Genomic DNA, 18,820 nt, shown 5'->3' with positions numbered 1-18,820 from the left:
TCCCCCACACTCGGGGGGTCCCTGGGGCGGGGGGGGGAGGGGCAGGGGGGGAGGGGCGGGCCCCATGTCCAGGTAGCAGCGCTCGGGGGGGGGGAGGGGCTCGGGGGGCTCGGGCAGGGGGTCCCCGAAGGGGGAGACCCCCGGCCCCGGGGGGGGGTCTTTGCGCTGGGGGGGGCCCGAGGGCGCCCCCTTGTGGCGCCAGGGCAGCCAGCACAGCTTCCAGGAGACGAACAGGGAGACCCCCAGGAGAACCAGCCCGCAGAGCGTGACAATGACCGAGAGCAGCGACACCGACACCTCTGCGGGACAGGGACAGAGAAAATACCGGAATTTATAAAAAATCCACAAGAAAATACCCGTAATCCGCAAAAAATCCGCAAAAAGTTACTGGAAATACAGAGAAAATGGCCCAAAATTGCCCAAAATCTGCACAAAGTTACCCAAAATACAGAGAAAAGGACCCAAAATTGCCCAAAACTACCCAAAATCCACAGAAATCCACAAAAAATCCGCCAAAAGTTACTCAAAATACAGAGAAAATGGCCCAAAATGAAATAAAATCCACATTAAATGACCCCAAATCTACACAAAATGACCCAAAATGACCCAAAAGCCACAAAAAAATCCACCCAAAATGACCCAAAATCCAGAGAAATCCTCACAAAATGACCCCAAACTGGCCAAAGTGACTCAAAATTCACAAAAATACAGAAAAAATCCACCGGAAATTCACAGAAATTCCCCAAAGCCCCGACACCCCCAGGAGGACCAGTGACAGACAGGAGAGACACCGACACCTCTGCGGGACAGAGAGAGAAAGGACAGAAAATTAACCAAAATTAACCAAAATCCGCAAAAAAACCGCAAAAAATCCGCACAAAGTTCCCCAAAATACAGAGAAAATGACCCAAAATTGGCCAAAATCTGCATAAAATGACCCAAAATCCACATAAAATGACCCCAAATCCACAGAAATCCGCACAAAATTACCCAAAATACAGAGAAAATGATCCAAAATTGCCAAAAATCCACATTAAATGACCCAAAATACACAGAAAACTATCCCTGACCCACAGAAAGTGACCCAAATCCACAGAAATCCACAAAAAATGACCCAAAATTACCCAAAATACAGAGAAAATGGCCCAAAATTGCCCAAAATTCACATTAAATTACACAAAATCCACAGAAAACTATCCCTGACCCAGACAGAATTACCCAAAATGACCCAAAATCCACAAAAAACCTGCAAAAAGTTTCCCAAAATACAGAGAAAATGGCCCAAAATTGCCCCAAATCCACATTAAATGACCCAAAATCCACAGAAAACTATCCCTAACCCAGACAGAATTACCCAAAATGACCCAAAATCCACAAAAAGTCGGCACAAAGTGACCCAAAATACAGAGAAAATGACCCAAAATTGCCCCAAACCCACAGAAAATGACCCCAAAGTCACACAGAATCAGCCAAAACTACCCAAAATCCGCACAAAGTTCCCCAAAATCCACAGAAAATGACCCAAAGTTCACCAAAATACAGAAAAAAATCCACCCAAAATTCACAGAAATTCCCCAAAATCAGCTCTGGGGGTGGGGGACACAGAATGACCCAAAATACACAAAAAATCCACACAAAATCACCCAAAATACACAAAATTACCCAAAATACACAAAAAATTTCCCAAAGTGACCCCAAATCCACAGAAATCCACAAAAAATCCACCCAAAACAACCCCAAATCCGCCCAAAATTCATGGAAATCCACGCAAAATTAATCCAAAATCCACAGAAATCCACATAAAATGACCCAAAATACGCAGAAAGTTTCCCAGAATTGCCCAAAATCCACACGAAAGGACCCAAAACTGGCCAAAGTGACCCAAAATCCACAGAAATCCACAAAAAATCCACCCAAAATTGACAGAAATCCACCGAAAATGACCCAAAATCCACAGAAATCCACACAAAATTATCCAAAATCCACATTAAATGACCCAAAATCCACAAAAAATCCGCACAAAATGACCCAAAATCCACAGAAATCCACAAAAAATCCATAAAAATCCACAGAAATTCGCCCAAAATAAATAAAAATCCACTCAAAATCCACAGAAATTCACCCAAAGCACCGACAGCTCTGGGGACAGAGAAATAACCGGAATTTATAAAATTCCACAAAAAAACACCCGAAATCTGCAAAAAATCCGCACAAAGTGACCCAAAATACAGAGAAAATGGCCCAAAATTGCCCCAAATCCACATGAAATGACCCAGAATTGCTGAAAATCCACATTAAATGACCCAAAATTACAAAAAATCCGCACAAAGTTACCCCAAAATCCACACAAAATGACCCAAAAGTGGCCAAAGTGACCCAAATCCACAGAAATCCACAAAAAATCTGCACAAAACTACCCAAAATACAGAGAAAATGACCCAAAATTGCCCAAAATCCACATTAAATGACCCCAAATCTACACAAAATGACCCAAAATGACCCAAAATCCACAAAAAATCCACCCAAAATTACCCAAAAATCCACAGAAAATGACCCAAGAGTAGCAAAAATTACCCAAATCCACAGAAATCCACACAAAGTTACCCAAAATAGAGAGAAATTACCCAAAATTAACCAAAACTACCCAAAATCCACATTAAATTACCCCCAAATCCACAGAAAATGACTGAAAATTGCCCAAAATCCACAGAAAATGACCCAAAAGCTGCAGAAATCCACAAAAAGTCGGCACAAAGTGACCCAAAATCCAGAGAAAATGACCCAAAATTGCCCCAAATCCACAGAAAATGACCCCAAAGTCACACAGAATCAGCCAAAACTACCCAAAATCCGCACAAAGTTCCCCAAAATCCACAGAAAATGACCCAAAGTTCACCAAAATACAGAAAAAAATCCACCCAAAATTCACAGAAATTCCCCAAAATCAGCTCTGGGGGTGGGGGACACAGAATGACCCAAAATACACAAAAAATCCACACAAAATCACCCAAAATACACAAAATCACCCAAAATACACAAAAAATCCACACAAAATCACCCAAAATTCCACAAAATCACCCAAAATACACAAAAAATTTCCCAAAGTGACCCAAAATCCACAGAAATCCACAAAAAATCCACCCAAAACAACCCCAAATCCGCCCAAAATTCATGGAAATCCACGCAAAATTAATCCAAAATCCACAGAAATCCACATAAAATTACCCAAAATACGCAGAAAGTTTCCCAGAATTGCCCAAAATCCACACGAAAGGACCCAAAACTGGCCAAAGTGACCCAAAATCCACAGAAATCCACAAAAAATCCACCCAAAATTGACAGAAATCCACCGAAAATGACCCAAAATCCACAGAAATCCACACAAAATTATCCAAAATCCACATTAAATGACCCAAAATCCACAAAAAATCCGCACAAAATGACCCAAAATCCACAGAAATCCACAAAAAATCCATAAAAATCCACAGAAATTCACCCAAAATAAATAAAAATCCACTCAAAATCCACCCAAAATCCACAGAAAAATTCACCCAAAGCACCGACAGCTCTGGGGACAGAGAAATAACCGGAATTTATAAAATTCCACAAAAAAACACCCGAAATCTGCAAAAAATCCGCACAAAGTGACCCAAAATACAGAGAAAATGAGCCAAAATTGCCCCAAATCCACATGAAATGACCCAGAATTGCTGAAAATCCACATTAAATGACCCAAAATTACAAAAAATCCGCACAAAGTTACCCCAAAATCCACACAAAATGACCCAAAAGTGGCCAAAGTGACCCAAATCCACAGAAATCCACAAAAAATCTGCACAAAACTACCCAAAATACAGAGAAAATGGCCCAAAATTGCCCAAAATCCGCAGAAAATGACCCAAAATTGCCCAAAACTACCCAAAATCCACAGAAATCCACAAAAATCCACAAAAAAATCCGCACAAAGTTACCCAAAATCCACATTAAATGACCCAAATCCACAAAAAATCCACAAAAAATCCACCCCAAACTACCCAAAATCCACAGAAATCCACCCAAAACCATCTGTGGGGCCACAGGACACAGAGTTACCCGAAATACGCGGAAATTCACCCAAAATGACCCAAAATCCACAAAAAATCTGCAAAAAGTTACCCAAAATACAGAGAAAATGACCCAAAATTGCCCAAAATCCACATGAAATGACCCAAAATCCACAGAAAACTCTCCCTGACCCACACAAAATTAGCCAAAATTATCCAAAATCCACAAAAAACCTGCAAAAAGTTTCCCAAAATACAGAGAAAATGACCCAAAATTGCCCAAAATCCACAGAAAACTCTCCCTGACCCACAGAAAATGAGCCAAAATTATCCAAAATCCACAGAAAATGACCCAAACCCACCCAAAATACCCAAAAAATGACCCAAAATACACCAAAAATGACCCAAAATTGCCCCAAATCCACAGAAAATGACCCAAAACTGGCCAAAGTGACCCAAAATTCGCAGAAATTCACAAAAAATTACCCAAAATTACCCAAAATTACCCAAAATCCACAGGAATTCACCCAAAATTCACCCAAAATCCACAAAAATCCATCCAAAAATCACAAAAATCAACCTGAAATCCACAAAAATCCACCAAAAGTCCATCCAAATCCACCCGAACTCCATAAAAATCCACCCAAAATTATCCAAAATCCACCAAAATCCACCCAAAATCCACAAAAATCCACCCAAAATTACCCAAAATTCACAGAAAATGACCCAAGAGTAGCAAAAATTACCCAAATCCACAGAAATCCACACAAAGTTACCCAAAATAGAGAGAAATTACCCAAAATTAACCAAAACTACCCAAAATCCACATTAAATTACCCCAAATCCACAGAAAATGACTGAAAATTGCCCAAAATCCACAGAAAATGACCCAAAAGCTGCAGAAATCCACAAAAAGTCGGCACAAAGTGACCCAAAATCCAGAGAAAATGACTGAAAATTGCCCAAAATCCACAGAAAATGACCCAAAATTAACCAAAACTACCCAAAATCCGCACAAAGTTCCCCAAAATCCACAGAAAATGACCCAAAGTTCACAAAAATACAGAAAAAAATCCACCCAAAATTCACAGAAATTCCCCAAAATCAGCTCTGGGGGTGGGGGACACAGAATGACCCAAAATACACAAAAAATCCACACAAAATCACCCAAAATACACAAAATTACCCAAAATACACAAAAAATTTCCCAAAGTGACCCAAAATCCACAGAAATCCACAAAAAAATCCACCCAAAACAACCCCAAATCCGCCCAAAATTCATGGAAATCCACGCAAAATTAATCCAAAATCCACAGAAATCCACATAAAATTACCCAAAATACGCAGAAAGTTTCCCAGAATTGCCCAAAATCCACACGAAAGGACCCAAAACTGGCCAAAGTGACCCAAAATCCACAGAAATCCACAAAAAATCCACCCAAAATTGACAGAAATCCACCGAAAATGACCCAAAATCCACAGAAATCCACAAAAAATTATCCAAAATCCACATTAAATGACCCAAAATCCACAAAAAATCCGCACAAAATGACCCAAAATCCACAGAAATCCACAAAAAATCCATAAAAATTATCCAAAATCCACATTAAATGACCCAAAATCCACAAAAAATCCGCACAAAGTGACCCAAAATCCACAGAAATCCACAAAAAATCCATAAAAATCCACAGAAATTCACCCAAAATAAATAAAAATCCACTCAAAATCCACCCAAAATCCACAGAAAAATTCACCCAAAGCACCGACAGCTCTGGGGACAGAGAAATAACCGGAATTTATAAAATTCCACAAAAAAACACCCGAAATCTGCAAAAAATCCGCACAAAGTGACCCAAAATACAGAGAAAATGAGCCAAAATTGCCCCAAATCCACATGAAATGACCCAGAATTGCTGAAAATCCACAGTAAATGACCCAAAATTACAAAAAATCCGCACAAAGTGACCCAAAATACAGAGAAAATGAGCCAAAATTGCCCTAAATCTGCATAAAATGACCCAAAATTCACAGATTACCCAAAATTACTCACAATCTGCAAAAAAATCCTCATTAAATTACTCAAAATACAGAGAAAACTATCCCTAACCCACACAAAATGACCCAAAATTATCCAAAATCCACAGAAAATCCACAAAAAATCCACACAAAATTCACCCAAAATAATCAAAAATCCACCCAAAATTCACAGAAATTCACCCAAAACCACCGACAGCTCTGGGGATGGGGGACACAAGAAATAACCCAAAATCCACAGAAATCCACAAAAAATCCGCACAAAGTTACACAAAATACAGAGAAAATGACCCAAAATTACCCAAAATCCACATGAAATGACCCAGAATTACCGAAAATCCTCAGAAAATCTGCACAAAGTTACTCAAAATACACAAAAAATGACCCAAATTAACCAAAATCCACAGAAAATTACCCAAAATTCACATGAAATTACACAAAATACACAGAAATCCACCCAAAATCCACCCAAAATGATCCCAAATTCACACAAAGTTACTCCAAATCCAGAGAAATCCACAAAAAATCCACCCAAAACACAAAATGACCCAAAATCCACAAAAAATCCGCACAAAGTTACTCAAAATACACAAAAAATGACCCCAAATTACCCAAAATTCACATTAAATGACCCAAAATCCACAGAAATCCACAGGAAATTGCCCCAAATCCACACAAAGTGACCCAAAACTGGCCAAAGTGACCCAAAATTCACAGAAATCCACCAAAAATCCACCCAAAAGTCACAAAATTCCACAGGAATTCACTCAAAATTTACCCCAAATCAACAAAAATCCACCCAAAATCCACCAAAATCCATCCAAAAATCACAAAAATCAACCTGAAATCCACAAAAATCCACCAAAAGTCCATCCAAATCCACCCGAACTCCATAAAAATCCACCCAAAATTATCCAAAATCCACCAAAATTCACCCAAAATCCACAAAAATCCACCCAAAATTACCCAAAATTCACAGAAATTCACCCAAAATCTACAAAAATCCACCCAAAATTCACAGAAAGCCACAAAAAATCAACAAAAATTCAGCCAAAATCCACAAAAATCCACCGGAATTTACAGAAAAAACAAAAAAATTCACCCAAAATTCTCCCAAATCCACAGAAATTCACCCAAAATTCATAAAAATCCACCCAAAATGACACAAAATCCACAGAAATTAAAAAAGAAAAAAAAAATCCACAAAAATTTACCCAAAATTCACCCAAATATCATTTTTAAAAAATCTACAAAAATCCACCCAAATTTACATGAAAAAAGAGACAAAATTTGCTCAAAATCCACAGAAATTCACCCAAAATTTACTAAAATCCACCTGAAATTGGCCCAGGTGTGTCTTACCTGCCCCCAGGTGTGTCCCAGGTGTGTCCCCAGGTGTCCCCAGGTGTGTCCCAGGTGTGTCCCCAGGTGTGTCCCAGGTGTGTCCCAGGTGTGTCCCAGGTGTCCCCAGGTGTGTCCCAGGTGTGTCCCCAGGTGTGTCCCAGGTGTGTCCCCAGGTGTGTCCCCAGGTGTGTCCCCAGGTGTCCCAGGTGTGTCCCCAGGTGTGTCCCAGGTGTGTCCCAGGTGTGTCCCCAGGTGTCCCCAGGTGTGTCCCCATGTGTATCCCAGGTGTGTCCCAGGTGTGCTGTACCTGTCCCAGGTGTGTCATACCTGTCCCAGGTGTGTCATTACCTGTCCCAGGTGTGTTATACCTGTCCCAGGTGTGTTATACCTGTCTCAGGTGTGCTGTACCTGTCTCAGGTGTATCACACCTGTCCCATACCTGTATCGGCAGGCCGGGGGTGCCCCCGGTGTCTCAGCAGGTCGGTGAACTCCAGGCAGCGGGCGTGTCACACCCACCCCAGTGTGTCATACCTGTCCCAGGTGTGCTGTACCTGTCTCAGGTGTATCATACCTGTATCAGCAGGCTGGGGGTGCCCCCGGTGCCGCAACAGGTCGGTGAACTCCAGACAGCGGGCGTGTCACACCCACCCCAGTGTGTCATTACCTGTCCCAGGTGTGCTGTACCTGTCCCCAGGTGTGTCATACCTGTCCCAGGTGTGTCATTACCTGTCCCAGGTGTGTCATACCTGTCCCCAGGTGTGTTATACCTGTCCCAGGTGTGTCATACCTGTCCCCAGGTGTGTTATACCTGTCCCAGGTGTGTCATACCTGTCCCCAGGTGTGTTATACCTGTCCCAGGTGTGCTGTACCTGTATCGGCAGGCCGGGGATGCCCCCGGTGTCTCAGCAGATCAGTGAACTCCAGGCAGCGGGCGTGTCACACCCACCCCAGTGTGTCATACCTGTCCCAGGTGTGCTGTACCTGTCTCAGGTGTCCCATACCTGTATCGGCAGGCCGGGGGTGCCCCCGGTGTCTCAGCAGGTCGGTGAACTCCAGGCAGCGGGCGTGTCACACCCACCCCAGTGTGTCATACCTGTCCCAGGTGTGCTGTACCTGTCCCAGGTGTGCTGTACCTGTCTCAGGTGTATCACACCTGTCCCATACCTGTATCGGCAGGCCGGGGGTGCCCCCGGTGCTGCAGCAGATCAGTGAACTCCAGGCAGCGGGCGTGTCACACCCACCCCAGTGTGTCATACCTGTCCCAGGTGTGTCATTACCTGTCCCAGGTGTGCCCAGGTGTGCCCAGGTGTATCACACCTGTCCCATACCTGTATCGGCAGGCCGGGGGTGCCCCCGGTGTCTCAGCAGATCGGTGAACTCCAGGCAGCGGGCGTGTCACACCCACCCCAGTGTGTCATACCTGTCCCAGGTGTGCCCAGGTGTGCTCAGGTGTGCCCAGGTGTGTCATACCTGTATCCGCAGGCCGGGGGTGTCCCCGGTGCCGCAGCAGGTTGGTGAACTCCAGACAGCGGGCGTGTCACACCCACCCCAGTGTGTCATACCTGTCCCAGGTGTGCCCAGGTGTGCCCAGGTGTGTTATACCTGTCTCAGGTGTATCATACCTGTATCGGCAGGCCGGGGGTGGCCCCGGTGTCTCAGCAGGTCGGTGAACTCCAGACACCGGGCGTGGGGCGGGCGCGCGCGGGGGGCGAAGCAGAGCTCGTGCACCAGGCGCAGCGCGCTGCGGCAAACGTCCTCCTCGTAGTCCCCGGACATGGCCTGGAAACGGGGGAAAAACACCGGAAATTGGGCAAAAAATAAGGGAAAAATGAGATTTTTGGGTTGTCTGATAGTGCTGAAAAAATGAGGAAAAAATGAGGAAAGAATCTGGAAATTTGGGGAAAATATGGAGGAAATACAGATAAAATACGGATAAAAATACAGGGTTTAAATGTGCTCCTCGTAGTCCCCGGACATGGCCTGGAATTGGGGGAAAAACACCGGAAATTGGGCAAAAAATGAGATTTTTGGGAGTCCCAGACATGGCGAAAAAATAGGGGAAAGATCTGGAAATTTGGGGAAAATACGGAAAAAATCTGGATAAAAATAGAGATAAAAATCCTCCTCGTAGTCCCCAGATGTGGCCTGGGAATGGGGAAAAAAATGGGAGAAAAGAGGCAAAAAACACAGGAAAAATGAGATTTTTTTGGGTTGTCTGGTAATGCTGAAAAAATGGGGAAAAAAAATAGGGAAAAAATCTGGAAATTTTGGGAAAATACAGAAAAAAATGTGTGTAAATACACAGTGTAAACACGGGTTAAATGTGCTCCTTGTAGTCCCCGGACACGGCCTGGAATTGGGGGAAAATCAGGAAAAAATGGGGAAAAATAAGGGAAAAATGAGATTTTTGGGTTGTCTGATAGTGCTGAAAAAATGAGGTAAAAAATGGGGAAAAAATGGGGGAAAAATGGGGAAAAACTGGGGAAAATATGGACAAAAAATGGATAAAAATAGAGATAAAAATACTCCTTGTAGTCCCCGGACATGGGCTGGAAATGGGGGAAAAACATGGGAAATTGGGCAAAAAATTAGGTTTTTGGGAGTCCCAGACAAGGAGAAAAAATGGGGAGAAAATGGGGAAAAAATCTGGAAATTTGGGGAAAATATGGAAAAAATATGGATAAAATATGGATAAAAATAAAGGGTGTAAATGTTCTCCTCGTAGTCCCCGGACATGGCCTGGAAATGGGGGAAAAATATGGGAAATTGGGAAAAAAATAAGGGAAAAATGAGATTTTTGGGTTGTCTGGTAATGCCGAAAAAATGGGGAGAAAATCTGGAAATTTGGGGGAAATCTGGAGAAAATACGGATAAAAATAGAGATAAAAATACTCCTCGTAGTCCCCGGACATGGCCTGGAACGTGGGGGAAAAACATGAAAAAATGGGAAAAAATAAGGGAAAAATGAGATTTTTGGGTTGTCTGGTAATGCTGAAAAAATGGGGAGAAAAATCTGGAAATTTGGGGAAAATCTGGAAAAAATAGAGAAAAAAATATAGATAAAAATACATATTAAATTAAATTAAAATTAATTAAATGTCCTTTTTGTAGTCCCCAGACATGGCCTGGAAAATGGGGAGAGATCATTAAAAAGTGGGGAAAAAATGGGAAAAAATTGAGATTTTTGGGATTCCCAGAAATGGAAAAAAATGGGGGGAAAATCTGGAAATTTGGGGAAAATCTGGAGAAAATATGGAAAAAAAATATGGATAAAAATACATATTAAATTAAATTAAAAATAAGTAAACGTCCTCTTTGTAGTCCCCAGACATGGCCTGAAAATGGGGGAAAAATAGGGAAATTTGGGCGAAAAACGGGCAAAAAATGAGATTTTTGAGATTCCCAGAAATGGTAAAAAAATGGGGGGAAAATCTGGATAAAATCCCGATAAAATAGAGATAAAATATGGATAAAAATACATATTAAATTAAATATGGGCACACCTGGGGACACACCTGGGGACACACCTGGGGACACCTGGGGACACACCTGGGACACACCTGGGGACACACCTGGGGACACCTGGGACACACCTGGGGACACACCTGGGACACACCTGGGACACACCTGGGGACACACCTGGGGACACACCTGGGACACACCTGGGGACACACCTGGGGACACACCTGGGGACACCTGGGACACACCTGGGGACACCTGGGACACACCTGGGACACACCTGGGGACACACCTGGGGACACCTGGGGACACCTGGGGACACCTGGGACACACCTGGGGACACACCTGGGGACACACCTGGGGACACCTGGGGACACCTGGGGACACCTGGGACACACCTGGGACACACCTGGGGACACCTGGGGACACACCTGGGGACACCTGGGGACACCTGGGGACACACCTGGGGACACACCTGGGGACACCTGGGGACACCTGGGGACACACCTGGGACACACCTGGGGACACCTGGGGACACACCTGGGGACACCTGGGACACACCTGGGGACACACCTGGGACACCTGGGGACACACCTGGGGACACCTGGGACACACCTGGGGACACACCTGGGGACACACCTGGGACACACCTGGGGACACACCTGGGGACACACCTGGGACACACCTGGGGACACACCTGGGGACACCTGGGACACACCTGGGGACACACAGGGGACACACCTGGGGACACCTGGGACACACCTGGGGACACACCTGGGACACACCTGGGGACACCTGAGACACACCTGGGACACACCTGGGACACACCTGGGGACACCTGGGGACACACCTGGGGACACACCTGGGGACACCTGGGGACACACCTGGGACACACCTGGGACACACCTGGGACACACCTGGGGACACACCTGGGGACACCTGGGACACACCTGGGGACACACCTGGGGACACACCTGGGGACACCTGGGGACACCTGGGGACACCTGGGACACACCTGGGGACACCTGGGACACACCTGGGACACACCTGGGGACACCTGGGACACACCTGGGGACACACCTGGGGACACACCTGGGGACACACCTGGGACACACCTGGGACAAGCCCCTCCCCTTTAAGCCACTCCCATTTAAGCCCCTCCCCTTTAGGCCCCGCCCCTTAAACCCACCTCATTTAATCCCCTCCCCTTTCAACTTTGACCCCTTTAAGCCCCTCCCCTCAGACCCCACCCATTTAAGCCCCTCCCCTTAAACCCCACCCCATTTTACCCTCACCCCGTTTTAGCCCCGCCCCTCAAAGCCCCCCAACCTTCCAAGCCCCGCCCCTTCAGGCCCCTCCTTTAAGCCCCGCCCCTTTCAAGCCACACCCATTGAAGCCTCAATATGCCCCGCCCCTTTCTGCCCCTCCCTTTTAAGCCCCTCCCCTTAAACCCACATCCCCTTTAAGCCCCTCCCACTCCATTTACACCCCTCCCCATTAAACCCATCCCATTTTAGCCCCTCCCCTTGAACCCCACCCACTTAAGACCCTCCCCCTTTCAACTCTGACCCCCTTAAGCCCCTCCCCTCAGACCCCACCCATTTAAGGCCCTCCCCTTCCAGCCCCTCCCTTTCAAGTCCCTCCCATTTAAACCCCGCCCCGTTTTAGCCCCGCCCCTCCCTTTTTAAGCCCCTCCCCTTTTTCTCACCTTTGGGGTTTCCTGGGGGGGCTCAGAGGGGCCCGGGGGGGGGGAGGGGGGGGCGGGGCCGGGCCATGGAGGGCGGGGCCGGGGGGGCCCCTCGTGTCACCTGTGGGGGGATAAACGTGAGGGGGGGGGACACCCCAAAAATGACCCCAAAACCCCGCCCCACACACCTGAACCCCAAAATCCCCACCCCAAACCTGCCCCACCCCAAACCTGCCCCCCAAAAACCCCGCCCCAAACCTGCCCCACACACCTGAACCCCAAAATCCCCGCCCCAAACCTGCCCCACCCCAAACCTGCCCCCCAAAAACCCCGCCCCAAACCTGCCCCACACACCTGCACCCCAATACCTGCATCCCTCACACCTGCCCCATCATCACCTGCCCCACACACCTGAACCCCCAAAACCACCCCCCAAAATCATCCCCGCACACCTGCACCCCAATACCTGTCCCCAATTCCTGCACCCCACACACCTGAACCCCCAAACTTGCCCCCACACCTGAACTCCAATACCTGCACCCCTCACACACCTGCACCCCAAACCTGCCCCACACACCTGAACCCAAATACCTCCACCCCAAACCTGTCCCCATCACACCTGCGCCCCAAAGTCACTCCCATCACCTGTCACTCCAAACCCTCCCCCTCAAACCTGCCCCTCACACCTGAACCCCCAAACCTGCCCCTCAGACCTGTCCCCCATTACCTGCCCCCTACACACCTGCACCCCAATACCTGTCCCCAATTCTTGCACCCCAAACCTGCCCCAAACACCTGAACCCCAATACCTGTCCCACATACCTGAACCCCAAACCTGCCCCACACACCTGCATCGCTCACATACCTGACCCCCACACCTGAACTCCAATACCTGCACCCCAAAACTGCCTCCCACACCTGCACCCCCAAATTTGTCCCCACACACCTGCCCCCTCAAACCTGCCCCACACACCTGAACCCCTCAGACCCGCCCTCCATCGCCAGCCCCACACACCTGAACCCCAAAACCTGCCCTCCATCACCTGTCCCCCATACCCGCACCCCAATTCCTGCACCCCAAACACCTGAACCCCCAAAGCTGCACCCTAAATCTGCCCCCCACACCTGAACCCCAAAACCACACCACCTGTCTCACACCTGCACCCCAATACCTGCTCTCCATCACCTGCTCCGCACACCTGAACCACACAAACCATGCCCCAATATCTGCCCCACACACCTGAGCCCCAACACCTGCACCCATCACCTGCTCCACACACCTGAACCCCCAAATCCGCCCGCACACACCTGCCCCACACACCTGGCCCCCTCAGACCAGCCCCCCATCATCTTCCCCCACCTGCCCCCCAAAACCTCTGTCACACACCTGTCCCCCAATACCTGCACCCCCAAACCTGCATCCCTCACACACCTGAACCCCCAAACCTGCCCCACACACCTGCACCCCAATACCTGCCCCCAATTCCTGCACCCCCAATACCTGCCCCCCACACCTGAACCCCAATACCTGTACCCCAAAATCACCCCCATCATCTGTCCCCCACACACCTGTCCCCACAAACCTACCTCACACCTGCACCCCAAACCCGCCCCTCCATCACCTGCCCCCCAACCTGCACCCCACACACCTGAACCCCCAAATCTGCACACCTGCACCCCAAACCTGCCCCAGCCACCTGCACCCCAATACCTGCACCCCACACCTGCACCCCAATACCTGCCCTCATCACTTGCACCCCCAATACCTGCCCCCCACACCTGAACCCCCATATCTGCACCCCAAAATCACCCCCATCACCTTCCCCCCACACCTGTCCCCCCAAACCTGTCCCCCTCAGACCCGCCCCTCCATCACCTGCCCCCCACACACTTGAACCCCCAAACCCGCCCACCATCACCTGCCCCCCACACCTGAACCCCAATACCTGCACCCCCAAATTCACCCCCACTCACCTGCACCCAAATACCTGTCCCCAATTCCTGCACCCCAAGCCTGCCCCCCACACCTGTCCCCCTCAGAGCCGCCCCTCCATCACCTGCCCCCCACACCTGAACCCCAACACCTGCACCCCAAAACCTTCCCCCCACACCTGAACCCCAAACCCGTCCCACACACCTGTCCCCCTCAGACCCGCCCCTCCATCACCTGCCCCCCACACCTGCACCCCAACACCTGCATCCCTCACACACCTGTCCCCCAATACCTGCACCCCAAAATCACCCCCATCACCTGCACCCCCAAACCTGCCCCCCACACCTGTCCCCCTCAGAGCCGCCCCTCCATCACCTGCCCCCCGCACCTGTCCCCCCAAACCCGCCCCCCAGAGCCGCCCCCGCCCCCCCGGACCCCGCGGTCCCTCCGGCCGGGCCCCGCTCACCTGCCGGCCCGAGCGGAGCCGAGAGAACCCGAACCGACCCGAGCGGGGCCGAGAAAACCCGAGCGGAGCCGGCCCGGCCCGAGCGGAGCCGAACCGGAGCCGAGGGGAGCCGAAAGAGGCCGAGGGGAGCCGAACGGAGCCGAACGGAGCCGAGCGGAGCCGAACGGAGCCGAACTGAGCCGAACGGAGCCGAGCGGAGCCGAACGGAGCCGAACGGAGCCGAACGGAGCCGAGAGATCCCGAGCGGGCCCGAGCGGGGCCGGCAGGTGCCGAGAGGATTCGGCTCCGCCCGCCGGGGGCTTCGGGGGGTTATTGGGGGGTCTGGGGGGGCTTTATGGGGGGATATGGGGGATTTATGGGGGGGATATGGGGGATTTATGGGGGAGATTATGGGGAAACTGTGGAGGGATTTGGGGGGAAATATGGAGGATTATTGGGGGGGGTCTGTGGGGGTCTTTATGGGGGGATATGGGGGATTTATGGGGGAGATTATGGGGAAACTGTGGAGGGATTTGGGGGGAAATATGGAGGATTATTGGGGGGGGTCTGTGGGGGTCTTTATGGGGGGGTCTGGGGGATTATTGGGGGATCTATGGGGGTCCTTATAGGGGAATATGGGAAATTATGGGGGAGACTGTTGGGGATTATTGGGGGGGGCTGTGGGGGTCTTTATGGGGGGGTCTGGGGGGTGTCTGTGGGGGATTATTGGGGGGACTGTGAGGGTCCTTATAGGGGGGATATGGGGGATTTATGGGGGAGACTGTGGGGGGATTATTGGGGGCTATGGGGGATTATTGGGGGGCTATGGGGATTACAGGGGGGACTGTGGGGGTCTTTATAGGAGGGATATGGGGGATTTATAGGGGAGACTATGGGGGATTATTGGGAGAACTATCGGCGAGGCCATGGGCAATTATTGGGGGAACTGTGGGGGTCCTTATAGGGGGGTCTGGGGGGGTGTCTATGGGGGATTATTGGGGGAACTATGGGGGTCTTTATAGAGGGGTCTGGGGGATTATGGGAAAGACTGTGGGGGATTATTGGGGTGACTATGGGGGGATATAGGGGGGACTCTGGGGGTCCTTTTAGGGGGGGCTGGGGGGCTTTATGGGGGATTATTGGGGGGTCTGTGGGGGTCTTTATAGGGGGGATATGGGGGATTTATGGGGGAGATTATGGGGAAACTATGGAGGGATATGGGGGGAATTATGGAGGATTATTGGGGGGACTGTGGGGGTCTTTATGGGGGGGTCTGGGGGATTATTGGGGGATCTATGGGGGTCTCTATGGGGGGGCTTTGTGGGGATTATTGGGGGATCTATGGGGGTCTCTATGGGGAGTCTGGGGGACGTCTATGGGGGATTATTGGGGGTCCTTATGGGGGGTCCCTATAGGGGGATATGAGGGATTTATGGGGGAGACTGGGGGGGTCCCTATGGGGGGATATGAGGGAGACTATGGGGGATTATTGGGGGGTCTTTGGGGGTCTTTATTGGGGGGATATGGGGGGCATCTAGAGGGTCTTTATGGGGGGATATGGGGGATTTATGGGGGAGATTATGGGGAAACTATGGAGGGATTTGGGGAGAAATATGGAGGATTATTGGGGGGACTGTGGGGGTCCCTATGGGGATTATTGGGGGGACTGTGGGGATTATTGGGGGGGCTGTGGGGGTCCCTGAGGGGGTTATGGGAGTCTATGGGGGGATTATGAGGGTCCTTACGGAGGGTTTATGGGGGGCTCCATGGGGGGATTATAGGGGTCTTTATAGGGGGGATATAGGGGATTTATTGGGGGGTCTATGGGGGATTATTGGGGGGTCTTTGGGGTTCTTTATTGGGGGATATCGGGGATTATTGGGGGGAATTATGGCGGTCCATATAGGGGGCTGGGGGGTCTTTATGGGGGGTCTGTAGGGGATTATGGGGGGAAATATGGGGGATTATTGGGGGGTCTGTGGGGGTTCTTATAGGGGGGATATGGGGGGCGTCTATGGGGGATTATTGGGGGGATATGGGGGATTTATGGAGGAGATTATGGGGAAACTATGGAGGGATATGGGAGGAAATATGGGGGATTATTGGGGGGTCTAGGGGGTCTTTATAGGGGGGATATGGGGGATTTATGGGCGATCTACGGAGGGATTATTGGGGGGATTATGGGGGTCTTTATAGAGGGAATATGGGGGTCCTTATGGTGGGGTCTGGGGGGCATCTATAGGGGGATATGGGGGATTTATGGAGGAGACTATGGGGGATTATTGGGGGGACTATGGGGGTCCTTATGGGGTGGCTGGGGGGGTCCTTATAGGGAGGCCATGGGCGTCTTTATGGGGAGGGTATGGGGGTCCTTATGGGGCTTTATGGGGGGATTATTGGGGGATCTACGGGGGTCTTTATGGGGGGGACTGGGGGGGCTTCTATAGGGGAATTATGGGGAAAATTATGGGGGATTATTGGGGGGGCTGTGGGGGTCTTTATAGGGAGGATATGGGGGGTGTATAGGGGGGTTTATGGGTGTCCCTATAGAGGGGCTGTGGGGGATTATTGGGGGGGATATGGGGGGTATTTATGGGGGTCCCTATAGGGAGATATGGGGAGTTTATGGGGGGGTCTATGGAAGGGTTATGGGGGGATCTATGGGGTCTCTATAGGGGGCCTGTGGGGGAATCTATAGGGGAATCTATAGGGGATCTAATGAGAGCTCTATAGGGCGCTATAGGGGATGTATAGGGGAATCTATAGGGGGCTATAGGGGATGTATGGAGAGCTCTGCAGGGGTCTATAGGGGATCTATAGGGGAATCTATAGGGGATGTATGGGGAGCTCTATAGGGGCCGGTAGGGGATGTATGGGGGAATCTATAGGGGGTCTATAGGGGATGTATGGGGAGCTCTATAGGGAGTTATAGGGGATCTATGGGGGATATATGGAGAGATCTACAGGGGTCTATATGGGATCTATAGGGGAATCTATGGGGGTCCATGGGGTCTAAGGGGCCTATAGGGGTCTGTGGGGGAATCCTTATAGGGAGGCGCTGGGGGGCGTGGCCCCAAAGGAAGGGCGTGGCCCCAAATGAGTGGGCGTGGCCCCAAAGGAAGGGCGTGGCCCAAATGAGGGGCGTGGCCCAAACGAGTGGGCGTGACCCCAAATGAATGGGCGTGGCCCAATGGGCGTGGCCCCAAAGGATGGGGCGTGGCCAAACCCTCTCACCTGCAGGAATCACCTCCGGGCCACCAGGGGGCGCTGTCGAACAGGGTGTGGCCAATAAAAGGGCGTGGTGCAGAAAAGGGGCGTGGCCAGGCACTGCTTTTGCACGCCCACGTGAACTAAGGTGGAGCTGAGTGCAAACCCCTCCCCTTGCACGCCCACATGGCCACGCCCACCCCCTTACACACTCAACCCTCCCTTGCACACACACCTGACCACACCCCTCCCTCCTTGCACACTCAACCCTCCCTTGCACACACATCTGGCCACGCCCACAATCCTTGCACACTCAACCCTCCCTTGCACACCCACCTGACCACACCCCCCTTCTTGCACGCTCAGGCCCCCCCTTTGCACGCCCCTCCCATCACCCCTTGCACACCCCCCCCAAAAAGAGTCTAGAGCCGCTTCCGTTAATTAATGAACCGTTAATTAATTAATAATTAATACCGAATTAATTATCCCGTAATTACACCCGAGCCGCTGCGCGCGGGATGGGGGGGGAGGGGCAATAAGGGGGGGGTGGGGGAGGGGCAGCTCGGCAGCGCTTGGGGGGGGGTGGGGGAGGGGCGGTTCCTTTCTCTACATTTGGGGGGAGGGGCTTTGAATAGGGGGGAAAAAAAGGGGGCGGGGCTTCCAAAAGA

The 18,820-nt window shown here is 50.0% G+C and overlaps 1 protein-coding gene across 1 annotated transcript in view; it reads right to left on the bottom strand.

Moving 5' to 3' along the window:
• The window catches only part of SYT3 (synaptotagmin 3), a gene marked incomplete at both ends in the record, with an annotated part of 33,588 nt that extends 24,391 nt beyond the window's left edge, over window positions 1-9,197 (bottom strand). Inside the window, 2 exons of the mRNA XM_083882149.1 lie at window positions 62-299; window positions 9,044-9,197. Coding sequence (XP_083738275.1) covers window positions 62-299; window positions 9,044-9,197 — 392 coding nt within the window. The remainder of the gene's footprint in view (window positions 1-61; window positions 300-9,043) is intronic.
• Between the last annotated feature and the right edge of the window lie 9,623 nt (window positions 9,198-18,820).

This window comes from Zosterops lateralis, assembly GCF_965231275.1.
Source record: "Zosterops lateralis genome assembly, chromosome: 37".
Lineage (NCBI taxonomy): Eukaryota > Metazoa > Chordata > Aves > Passeriformes > Zosteropidae > Zosterops > Zosterops lateralis.
The sequence above is the reverse complement of the archived record's forward strand: the minus strand, read 5'-3'. Positions and strand labels throughout refer to the sequence as shown.